This window comes from Orbicella faveolata, unplaced genomic scaffold, assembly GCF_042242905.1.
Source record: "Orbicella faveolata isolate gen_17 unplaced genomic scaffold, um_ofav_v1 contig_12, whole genome shotgun sequence".
NCBI lineage: Eukaryota > Metazoa > Cnidaria > Anthozoa > Scleractinia > Merulinidae > Orbicella > Orbicella faveolata.
The window spans coordinates 30,828,349-30,840,871 of NW_028301539.1; the positions used below are offsets into that span (position 1 = coordinate 30,828,349).

A 12,523-nucleotide genomic window follows, 5' to 3' on the forward strand; every position below is an offset into this window, starting at 1 on the left:
ATTGGTGACCGGGCGTTTATTCAGGAATGGGAGACAATTTATTTTTGTAACCTTGACAATCCAAAAGCATGCAAAGTACAAACTGTGAACTTGAATGAAAAGTCTAAAAGAGAGCCACTGGATTTACATGTAAATCAGTCAATATGTAAATCAGTCAATTCTTACCTAAGAAAAAAAAAACTGTCTTCAATTCAAAACAAAACAAGATATCATAAACTATACCTCTCAAATTTGGGAGCATTTTTATGGTAAACACTAATAATTATTATAATTATTATCTAAGGGTATTTGTTTTAACATGACTGTTTGCTGGAATATGGGTGATTTTATTAAACACCTTTAAATGTGTGGTATTACTTGAGGTGGTGTCAATTTCTATTTCTTGTGTTTCTTGTCAAGTGACAGAGAGCTAAACAAAACAATCAAATGAAGAATTCTCGTCAAGGTGAAACTACTTATCAAAAACAGGGGACTGTCATAGACAACAATAATTGTCAATGTTATTAGTCATTGACTGAAATTATTATGATCACCCTTGTGATAATTGGTGATTAAAATAATCGAATGGAAGGCTTACATTGTACTAACAGATGTTTCTGAATTCAAACTTCTATAGAAATGTGAAATTGTAACTTTAAAATAATTATTGTAAAAGAGTGATGATATCTAGTAATATAGGCCAGCAGTACGTGCAAATGGTACTGCTGCATTGTCCACTACTTGCATTGTGCCTTCTGCATGCTTTGCATGACTTAAAGGAGCTCAGCGATGGTATTTTGAGTTATTTCGGCAACATACAAATAAAATACCTTTAAATTGAAGGAAAGCTGAAAATACTAGTTTTCTAAGAAAGAGAAACACCATAGAGATAAACACCATAGAGATAATAAAGATAAACCATAAAGGAACAAGAAGATTAATACAGATAAAAAAAATGAAGAACGTGAAAAATTTAGGCTACACTTTCAAGACGTGGAAACCATGACATAGCTCCTTTAATACTAGATAAGATTGTGCGGGTCGAATATTTCTGTAATGATTCTAAAAAGAAAATTAATAAAATGGGGAGTGGAGGGAACAAAGACAATCAACAGTACACTCTTCCTTGTGCAAATACACAGAAATAACTGAGGATGAAATATGACCTGGGTATGAGATTTACCATGAATGGAAGATGGACACCAGAGAAAATTGATTGGGAGCTGATGAGAAAGCTTTCTTGGTACTTTCCAAGAGGACAATGGAGGGGTGGCAAATGGTACCAAGAAACTCTTGTGGCTTGTATACTTGAGCAGATCCTTCTTGAACTGATCTTGTAATCTCAGAAGCCGTTATGATGAGTAACAAAGGCTCTTTTTTGTGTTCCTTCTTTCTTGGAGGTCTTAGATTTGTTTTTTGGCCCAGGGGTCTCAAACAGAACCTACTGCGATAGCAAAAAGGTCAAAATGTTATTGCTACAGGCAAATCGCTTGCAATTACCTCTGACTGCTATTGATTCAAGCCAATACTCAGTTGTTATAGGAAATGCTATTCAGTTTCTAGCTTAGCCAAGAGCACTTAGGATGGTTGATCATTAAGTTCTGGGACCCAGATTTTCCAAAACTGATTTAAAAAGTCTTGTTCCTAAGTTTTCAAACAAGGGTCTCAGCATCTTGGCAAGTCTTAGATTTTATCATTTGCCAGCCCTAACTGGATATGTTGGAGACAGATTAAGAGTGATCAGTTTTGCTGCCTTGAAACATTGAACCACCAGTCACTTTTATGATGCAAATATTTCAAGGAAAGCTACCAATACTCATCGTCTGATTCATCATATTCACTGCTTTCATCCAGCGTGAACTCCTCAACATCCCACAAGTCCCAGTCTGTTTCTGCTAAGGCATTCAAGATCTTATGCCTCAGCAAGACAATCTGAAAATCCGTGATGAGTTCAGCTGGAAGACTGTGTCTTCTTACCAAACATGCCACTTCGCTTGAACTCAACAGTCCAAATGCCTCACCAGCATACATGCCATCAATAAACATCCTTGATGCTAGTTGGCGCAACTTACACATGCTTTGTCCGAACAACATGGGAATCAAGCTAATTCCAAATTGTTTCAGGTTTAGTAAAGACACATCACTTGGGTTTCCCCAAGAGGTGTAATCAAGGAGTTCCAATAGAATTTCCTCAGTAGAAAAATAGCCTTTATCCACTAGAGGGGAAAGCTCTCGGCAAACTGCAGATGTATCCTTTCGTCCAATGGATGACCATGGAATAATGGTGGCTAGCAAGGGAGAAATGTATCTGAGATGTGAAGAAATATTAAAAGAAATTTAATTCTTATCTAAAAAAATAAATGTCTGGGATAAAATTACATGTACTTCTACAATCATTCTATAAACTGGATAGCTTTCTTTGAGTATAGAGGCCCAAGTCCAAGAGCTGGCACTTACATGTAACTTTGGTTTCTTAAGCATGAGGCAGTTACATTCATTTGTAAGGGTGATGCTCCTGCTGCCGCGCACTGCCCACCCTACCACCCAGCATGTCTTGTCAGGTAATGTCTCTGAATAGCTTGACAGATTAGTAACCATTTGTACTTAAGGGTGAAGGTTGTCTCTAGGAGGGTAAAACACCATACATAGTTGGTGTGCTCTCAAGGGAGATGTACATTTAAATAGAAGCTATAGAGGTGCATTCATCAGCCTCAACTAATAAAAAACGAAATAACATATTTACCTTCCATCAGGGCCCAAGCCACGCAGACTGGGATCAGCTCCATGATCAAGAAGAATCGTTGCAACTTTAAAGTTAGCTGACTGCATGGCATAGAACAGAGCTGTTCTACTGTGAATTCCACAGTGATCAATCTTGAATGAAAACAAAACTTGTTATGCCAAGTGCTGTTAACAATGTCAGTAATGATAAGTTAATAAAGATGGTGAATTTTAAGCTCGGTAATGAAATGAGAAGGTGAATTAATCAACATGACATGAGCGTGGGACAAAGAAAAAATTCTGAGTCCCCGAAAGGAATCGAATTTTTCTTTGTCCCACACTCGTGCCATGTTGATTAATTCACCTTCACATTTCATTACCGAGCTTAAAATTCACCATCTTTATTAACTTATCACTACTCACGATGAATTCGATAGCGTTGATCCTAGCAGTATGCAGGACACCTATCATATATGAACTCAGTTAAATGACCTTGCTCTCCATGAGTTCTCGTAGCTCAGTGGATAGAGCGCCCACCCGGTGTTCGGGAGGTCATGGGTTCGATTCCTTTTGGGGACTCAGAATTTTTCTTTGTCCCACGCTCGTGTCATGTTGATTAATTCACCTTCACAATGTCAGTAATACTATGATTAACCTGTTCATTTCAGTGATTTGCTACTGTGTACTAAATACATATGGGTTATTGACCAAGTGTGAGGTCAAGATGGCTGGATATTGGCCAAGTTCTTTTTTTCGCGAGTTTATGGACCAAGACGGAGTCGAGGCCCATAAACTCGCAAAAAAAGAACGAGGCCAATATCCAGCCATCTTGACCGAACAAGCTTGGTCAATAAAGGATTTATTATATGGCTTTCGGGAAAATTTTTCTTGCGGGACACGGCGGGTAGTCCCAAGCGGGCAAGATAGCTCCATCTTGCCCGCTCAGGTAGCCAATCACAGCGCAGGATTTGATTCATCTTGCCCGCTCACGGAGCTAGCCATATAATAATACAAAGTTAATGGCCAGTATGATCATGGCCTTTACCATGACCAATGCGATGACCTCGATGATTAATATTAACACTGCTAACATAGCAATATTCATTTTTGGCAGTTTTATTCTCTTACACCATTTGAAAATAATCTATTAAATTCAATTTTCTTTTACCATTCAAGTTTGCATTTCAAAAAGCAGTGCTCCCATATCGTCATTGTTACAGAGTTTATCACAAAATGTCCCATCAAGTCTCTTTAATTAAGAATTTGTCAAGCGATGCAAGCAAAGACAGGGATTGCATGAACTGAGAAGGTAAGACATAAATACTTTGTATTTAGTTGCTATGGAAAACCGTTCCAATTCAACAATAATCAAAGACTAAACATACCTTTACATTTTCAAAAGATAACAGAAAGCGCACAGCTTCACTTATGTCGCTATCAAGACATGGTCCTTGCTCTATGCCATCACGCCAGGGCAGTGGACTACAAAGAGACATAAGTGGTGTGTTGCCATGACAATCAGTCGCCATAAGATCAGCCCCATTGTCACATAAGGTCTGTGCCATACGCAAGTCCTGTGACCTCAACAACGTGGTGTGCAGAGGTGTCTTTGATTCAGTGTCTCTAACATTAACTTCAGCTCCATGACCCAATAGCAACCACACCACATTTATCAGTTCTTCAATCAAGTCTGCAGTGTCTTTTATACTCTTCCCATTAAGGGATAATGCCTCATGTGTGGATAATGCATCTCGTGTGAGTACGGTGTCTTTGCTTGTAACCAGGTTGTAGAAGTTGACGACACATTGTAGTGGAGATGTGCCAGGTCCAATGTACTCAGCACCACAAGTCTACGGAGTGACAAACAAAAGGCAGGATGATGTTAAGTTGGCAAAAAAAAAAAAAAATTTCATGGTTGCATTTGTCTAGATTTTCATTGTTATTTACTGAGTTTATGAAAACCATCAAAGAGAATGAGGTCTTTTTAGTATGTCACTATCCTATACTAAAAAGCACCAGATACAATAAAAGCTACTGTAGTCCTTGAATAACCAACCAAGACCACGATGCAATGCTCTAAGATGTGTTTAACAATAATTATTTACTCACCAGTGACTGAATAATTAACTGACATAAAGTGACCTTGTTAAACTCCAAGACATGCTTAATACTATAGTATTTGGTTTTTCTGTAGACGTTTCTTGTTGGTATGGCAACCACAAAAATGTTTACACTCTAAGAAATATCAGCAAGACTTGTCGCTCTCAACAATTTCATTCAGGTTTGATTCTTTAGAACAGAAATCATACTCACCTCTGGAATTCTCAAATTTGGATCTGCCCCTTTAAAAAAAAAAAATATATATATATATATATGAACGTCACAAAAGTTCTGTAAATTACTGGTACGTTGAAGTTCATTAACGAAAGATAAAAACAAAACATAAAACATAAAAAAAATTAAAATGTAGAGGGACCATCCCGAATTACATACATGTAGACTTGGTAAGGAAGATGTAGACCTTCATGAAATTGAGGTCTTACATTGTAAGTCTATCCCTTATGGCACTGATTTCTGAAGTACACCCCAGTTGGAATCATGAATTTATAAATCACATGTACAAGGTTGCTGATTTATGGCTCTCTACCTGTAGAGCTAATCGACACATTGACAAATAAATTTAATCATATTGAGAAATCTCACCTCTCTCTATCAGTCGTCGTGCGATTTTTAAGTGAATGGGCATGGCTTCCCCGTCAACTGCAGAATTTTCCCCGGAAAGAACGATATAGAGTGGAATTCTTTGGTAAAATCCCTCATCCAAGCACATTCCGTACCGACTGTTGATATATTCTAATGCTTCATCAAAACGTCTTGTCTCCAGAGCGTGAGTTAAGGGAGTTTCGTTGATTCCAAAAACAACGTTGAAAGGCACTTCTGCTGCCATCTTTGTTTTGACAAGGAAATGACCCATAATACCGTGCGGCATAGTTTCCCGGGGAGGCCTGGTTCCTGGGTGATCGAAGAATCATTGATCAAGAGTTGTCAAAGATTTGTTTTCCTCAGAAAGTTTCAGGACAGAAAATTTCATGGAGGAAAATTCACTGAGGGAGAAGTTAAGCTTTCATTGTGTTGTGAAGTATTTCCTTTTTGCTACTAATACCATTTTGTGGGTAAGTATCTGAGATCTTGTAGCTTGTAGCAAATATGTTTAACAGCTGAACATACAGACTGAAGCAATCTGCAAACGTAAGTGTCCATAACTTGGGAAACCCAGCAATTCTTTGTACAAGATCACTTCTACAACGAGCATTTCTTGTAATATTCGTTCTGCGAAAAAAATATTTGGTTGTTCTATTCATGACGTTGAAACTAATTGTCATGTTCTCAGTAACGCATCGATTAGAGACATCAGCACCCCCCTGGCATATCCGGGGGTTTATGTGACATCATTATTTGATATTGACATAACATGGGAGGGGTAAGGGTTAAAATAGGAAGTTTAAGTAACCACGACGGTGACGCTGAGACCAACTTCGATTAAATAATGACTTTATATTTTATCTACGAATCTCGCGATACTTTTAAGTTATTTACTTTGTTTATCACTATCAAAACTATCACGAAACTGAATCTGAGACATAGCGATAAACTTGACATAAAAATGTAAAAAATTAGCCGTTGTGGTTCTCGTTCTCCAGACAACACAGAATTTGGTCATTTCATGTTGTTGCTTTGTTTAGGACGGTAAAGAAATGTATCAAGAGTTATAACACATGTGCACAGCCATTGTTCTCCTCATTAAATCTTTTGTTTAGCGACGTTCCCATTGTCGTTGCCGTCGTGGTTTTCTTAAACTCCCCAACTGGTCTTGTAAAAGCTAGGGCTGCACAGTGTTTGAAGGTAAAAATAATCTCCTCTTATTTATACGGTTGGACCTGTATATAACAGCCCTGTATTAAACAGCCACCCTCTATTAAGTGGCCAGTTTTCAAAGTCTTGATTTTTCGCTAATACAAACGCTGTATTTGTTACCTGTATTAGGCAGCCACCTCTATTCAGCGGCCGCAGCCACCCTGTAGCGGTCCTATATTTGTCTTTATTCGTTATTCTTATCTGTATAAGGGGCCACCCTGAACGTAGCAACTGTGAAATTGAACATATTAACTATGAAATGATGGAGTGAGATATTTTTGTTGTCGACTGTAAGCCATAGAAATACAGCACTGTATACCGTAGAAGAGTAGAGGACAATTTACATGTATTGCACAGTACATTTACACAATGTTATGTACATTATTAATACCATAAGTTACAAGCTGGCACAGAACTTTGATTGATTGATTGCTTGAAAGAGTCTTGATTGTCCTATTGTTTCCTTGCGTGAAGTATTTTTGTAGATATACCATTAAAGTTGACATTAGACCATGCCCAGTGAGTAGTTTTAGTGATCCTGTATTAAGCGGCCGCCTGTATTAAGCGGCCAGTTCCTTAAGTCCTGAGGGTGGCCGTTATGTACAGGTTCGACTGTATTGTCACAGTGGATGCTGAAAGCAGGCTTTGGTTGCCTGGAGAGAGAGAAGATGTTTAGTTGACCTGTACATAAGATGCAAATAAGTAAATTGCTGGTTGTTGTAAACTTTTATTGCTGAATTTCTTTACTAATGTCTCACCCATTATACCATCGACATGCAGATCATCAGCATAATACTCATTGGAGTGGGAGCCTGGGCACATGATGAAAAGAATGAATATAGTGACCTTGACAGTTTGGCCTTTGACCCTTCCATTCTTCTTATCATTGTTGGCTGTTTGATGTTTGTGGTTACATTTTGTGGCTGTATTGGAGCTCTGAGAGAAAACAAGATCTTACTTTACATAGTGAGTGAAATGCATTTTTACAGTGGAGCCTCATTTTCTTTAAAAAAGTGCCAAACTTGAATGACATCGGATCAATTCAACATTGTGCCAAAGACAGGGATGTAGCTATCAAAACACTAAACTGGCTCAATCAACAAGCTCAGGTGGTTTTCTGGTCTTGGCAGCTCAAAAGTTTACCCAAGCCTTTGCTTTATAAAATTGTGGCCTGAGATTTAAGTTCTCTTTCAGCCAGTACAATTGGCCAGAAGTTGCCTCATTCTCTGCAAAAGTGAATACTTGATAACATATAAAATTTCTTTGCCAGGCTCAGTAAATGATGCCTCTTGATAATGAATTGATTTGTGGGGGATCTCTTTAAAATGTTTGTTTATAATTTTCTTTTTGATATAATTAATTTAATGTTATTTGTTTGATTTGTTTCCAGTTCATGGGATCTTTGACCATTATCTTTATTCTGGAACTGATCACAGGCTTCATTGCTTTCTTTTTTGTTGACAAGGTAATTGAATGGCCATTTTTCTTGTGTGAGAATTAAGTGACTGAGCAGTTTAGAGGGAATGTGAACCTCAGTTAATTGAGTGCAATGTACCCTGATGGTGCCGCAGGTAAAACAGAATAGAGGTGCTTATTTGAAATTGGAACAGACTGGGAGAAGTGACTTAATATTGACATAGGACACTAATAAGAAAAGGGAGTCACTTAAGGTTACCATATACTGTACCTTTAGAGGTGTCTTGCATCCAAGCAATGTAGTGCATCCGGTTTAAACTGTAGATACCTAAACTCCAATATAAAGTTAAAGCTTATAAGAACTGGTTATCAAACTGTACCAAGAAGTTTGAAATAAAATGAATTGTCAAGTTTTTCACGACCTCTAAATGCGAGCATCCAAATCACCCTTAATTAGAAAGCTACAAGTCGAATTTTAGTCTTGTTTATTTAAATTGTTCCTCAGTTTCTGGACCCAAAGTGCTAAAAAAATACGTCACATTTGCCATTTTCAATTGCAGTGAAAAATTACAGAATATTTTTGAAACAGGACTAAAAAATGTGGAATGAATGTACAAAAATTGTTTTTGGTAAAAAATTATTTTGAAACAAAAAATTCACAGACTGTTACTGTTTTTTTGATGTTAAACTAGCTACTGTCCAAATATTAGGGTAAACAAACAAATTCCCTTTGACTTGTACGTGTAGCTTTGAAAAGGTTATAATCAGACACTCGCATTTAGAGGAAGTGAAAAATTCGAGAATTAAGTTTATTTCAAAATTCCGGTTTAAGGTACATGTATCTGTACAGTTTAAACTGGATGCACTGCATCACCTGGTATATGATAACCTTAATCAAAGTGGAAGCGAGGCACTAAATAGAATCAGTATTAGCATCTGGGATTAGAACGTTAAAAGAGATGGTGTACATAATAGGGATCGGCATTAACTAAACCTATCAAAAATCAAGCCATAAATATTCATCTTGCATCCTCAGACATGTAGCAAAATCAAAGAGGCAACACACAATGTGATCATGCGATACCGAGATGACCCTGACCTCCAGAATGCCATAGATGGAATACAGAAAGGTTTGAAGTGTTGTGGAGGCTTCTCATATCATGACTGGGAGCTGAATGATCATTTTAACTGTTCTGCTAACACTGTGCAAGCGTGTGGTGTGCCTTTCTCTTGCTGTCGAGAGGTAAGCTAGAGAATTTTCCCAGAGAACAATTTGTCCAACTAGTAAAATTTTTACTACATTCACAATGGACTCTGTTTTGGTTGGTCTGGATTTGTGTTGTGTCCTTGGGCGATTAACTCTTACTGCAGTGCCTTTCCCCAGATACGAGTATGAATGGGTACTACCAACAGTCTGTTAGCTGGAAAACTTCACAGAATGCCGGGGAATAATGGGCAATGGATTAACATCAGTGTGGGCCTGTGGCTCGAGTGTCACTTAAGCTCCGATCACGTGGGTGACCACTTACAGGTGTCAACTAGGTACAACGTTTTGTTAGTGGATAAAACCGCAATTTGGCACCCGTAACTGGACACTTACGCTATTAGCATGTCAATTACTTTGCGCTCTAACTTTCATCGTCATGTTTTTCTACTGTTTGTAAAACTTTTGAAAAGTACTACAAGCTACTACTGACGTTTTCGCTCAAAAGTTCCTAAAGACTTCTTAATGACGGCATGATATTTTTATTCCTAATTGGACCTCGAGTCGTACAATTCAGAGATTAATCGCGTTCGTAAGTTTTATATCGTCCGATTTTGAAATTATACGCCTGACTGCTTCCTGAATTATACTCCTTTCGCTCCAATTACTATAATTACAAATCCAATGAATGAAAAAATCGAAAATTCTGTTATAGATACGATTATCTCTGCCTTCCGTTGCAGTGTTGCTTTCAACAGTGCCATCTGATTACACTGTACAGCCCTATTAAATGCTATTCTTATACTGAAGCAATTATTCTATTTTTTTTTTTATTTTGTTGTGCAGGATCTAATTAACACGCACTGTGGATTTTCAGTAAGAAAAGAGAAACTGGTAGGTCGCTCCGTCTTTCACCAACATATTTCACCTAGCCACGCTAAATTTAATTGCCCAACTGGTCAGTCTCTAGCCTTTCGGATCTTTGCAGGAACTTTACTGGTACTTGTTTGTCAATGGGCGATATGTCTTTCTATTACGGTAAAAACGCCGTTTACCGAAAATGGTTTTTTTGTCAGTTGAACTCCTTCAAGGCACTGAAAAGCGCGCAAGTGTCCCGAAAGTGGCTGACAATTGGACTTTGTGAAAGTTCTTTGCGGTTAGTTGTAAGCTGTCTCTCCTCAATCTCGCACTTTTTGCACAGTTTCGCGGGTTTTGGCGTGTTGCAGCTACTTTTCTCGTTCCGCTCTCGACCTGAAGACAAGTTAAAAAATGCAAAAATAGGAAGTGTTACTTCGCTTGTAATGTAATGAAGTGGCAAAGTTGTAAAATGACACCCCTCACATATTCCTCAAGCCTTTTCCAGGAATTCACTTTAATAGTTGGGGCGCTGCGCGAAAAATGGCGCACGAAAAAATAGGGGAGAGGCGCGGCGCGGGAAGGCGAGAAAACGTTCGCACCAAGCCTACCTCCGCCGTTTTTTGACACTGCGCCCAACTAACTGAACGCCTGGAAAAATCTAATATTCCTCAGGATATGATGCAGACAATCAATGGGATTTCACGACCATGTTTGTTATAAAAATCAGTGAGGTTTCGCAATTATGTTTGCTCAACTTTCAATTTGAAGGTTTTATGAGCCATTTTAAATTGCAGCCAGATGCCCAACTCGCTTGAAATTTTAACCTGATACTGATCTGCTCGGGAATGGTAGGGCTTTTAGTCTTAAATATCCCACACCAAATAATCCAAGCCCTGTTTGTGCCTCAGGAAACAGAAGCTTCATCGTTGATATACACCACAGGTTGTATTGAAAGCTTGACAAACTGGATTAACGACAATCTTCACATCGTTGGTGGCCTCGCGTTTGGCTTTGCTGTTATTCAGGTACATGTACGTGGAGATTCTTTCTTATTCCATGACTGCGCAAAGCCTGGGATGGAGAGGGGGAGGAGGAGGGAGAAAAACCTGTCTCAAAATAGCGTCCAGACTCCCCTGAGCGTATAAAAACGAGGCTGATTGATAAGGCCATTTCCAAAGTTGCCTTTTGCCTCATGAGTCCAAACGAGTCTTCGTACAAAACCATTTCAGTGAAGATGTTTTTAACGTTCCCGGTTATTTTTGTGTATATCAGTCACATGTTCATCTGAAAATGTTTGCACAAAGACTAACGAAGAGGCAAAAGGAAACTCCGTCGGAAAATGGCATATTGTTGTTGGAGCTAAACAAACATGCCACGTGTCAGATAAAGGTTTCTGGCTATATAATGTAACAAACAGGTGATTCTGATGTTCAAAATTGCATTTCATATGCTTCTTTCTGTTTAGTTGCTTGGAATTCTGGGTGCTTTCAACATGATCCGGGGTATCGACCAAGTGGTGAAGTCACATGACAGAGAGACCGGGTTTAACTATGTACTATAAAACTGAAGAAAAACCACAGGATCCAGTTTCTGCTCGCAGGAGACAGCAGAAAACTAGAGAAACATATGGACTCTCTTCAAGCCTGCTTTGCACTCGGTTCATGGTAAAAGGAGTGTAGAGTGTGTGCTGGTGGCAGAGGGAGACGGGACCGGGTGGAGGAAGGCTGGGTACAAGCACATTCTGGAATTTCTGGCTTCAGCTTGATTTGTTACCTGGCAACCAAACTGAACTGAAAGCACAGTTTTTTAGGTAGAATTTTTGATAATCGTCGCTCTTTATTAAAACGTTCCTTATTACAAAATATAAATACAGTGGAACTCCGTTAATCCGGTCACCAACAAGCCACAAAAATCTCGCCGAATTAACGTGGTGGCTGTATAAAGGGGGTTAGGGTTAGGGGTTCTTTAAATAAGAAAATGATTGACTGAGCTCTTTTTTTTTTTTTTTTTTTTTTCGGGCCAGAAGGTGGCCATGTTAACGGGGTGGCCGTAAGGCGGGGTTTCACTGTATATCCAAAGGCTGTACACTCTGTATAAAACCTATGAATATTTATATTTTCGCGGGTATTCGACGAATCGATCGTGAGACGAGAACGAAATACTTGCACAACTTGGTTGTGAAAATACGTTTCACTTATTCGTTTTGTTAATCAGAAAACTAATATTTGAAGTGTGACTTATCGCCCGCGACAAAGTTTTCGTTTTTAACAGAAATCCACTGGAATATTAGTACATTTATATTACCGTGAATTTTGGACTGAAAGAAACGATTGTAAGCATGTTTCCTAACCTTGCAACATTTTATAATCATGTATATATTTGTACAGTTTGTAAATTAAAGGAAAATGGCTGGTTTTAATGGGACACCCT

General features: G+C 38.5%; 2 protein-coding genes across 3 annotated transcripts; one reads left to right on the forward strand and one right to left on the reverse strand.

Annotated features, from left to right (window-relative positions):
• Positions 1–15: 15 nt before the first annotated feature.
• LOC110060321 (uncharacterized) lies at positions 16–5,689 on the reverse strand. The gene is made up of 5 exons (XM_020767082.2): positions 5,404–5,689; positions 5,014–5,042; positions 4,086–4,550; positions 2,723–2,853; positions 16–2,287 (listed from the first exon to the last, which is right to left on the reverse strand). The coding sequence occupies exons 1-5, from the start codon at positions 5,687–5,689 to the stop codon at positions 1,786–1,788; spliced, it is 1,413 nt and encodes a 470-aa protein (XP_020622741.2). The 3' UTR covers positions 16–1,785.
• Positions 5,690–5,703: 14 nt separating this feature from the next.
• On the forward strand, positions 5,704–12,517 carry LOC110060324 (tetraspanin-33-like). Of its 2 annotated transcripts, none has more exons than XM_089283306.1 (7): positions 5,704–5,873; positions 7,396–7,581; positions 8,006–8,080; positions 9,068–9,274; positions 10,082–10,129; positions 11,002–11,124; positions 11,559–12,517. In XM_089283306.1, exons 1-7 carry the CDS (start codon positions 5,790–5,792, stop codon positions 11,652–11,654), a joined length of 819 nt encoding a protein of 272 aa, XP_089139432.1. In that variant the 5' UTR covers positions 5,704–5,789; the 3' UTR covers positions 11,655–12,517. The 2 variants fall into 2 exon arrangements, with proteins under 2 accessions (XP_089139432.1, XP_089139434.1); XM_089283308.1 differs by having other exon boundaries at positions 11,002–11,118.
• Positions 12,518–12,523: the final 6 nt, after the last annotated feature.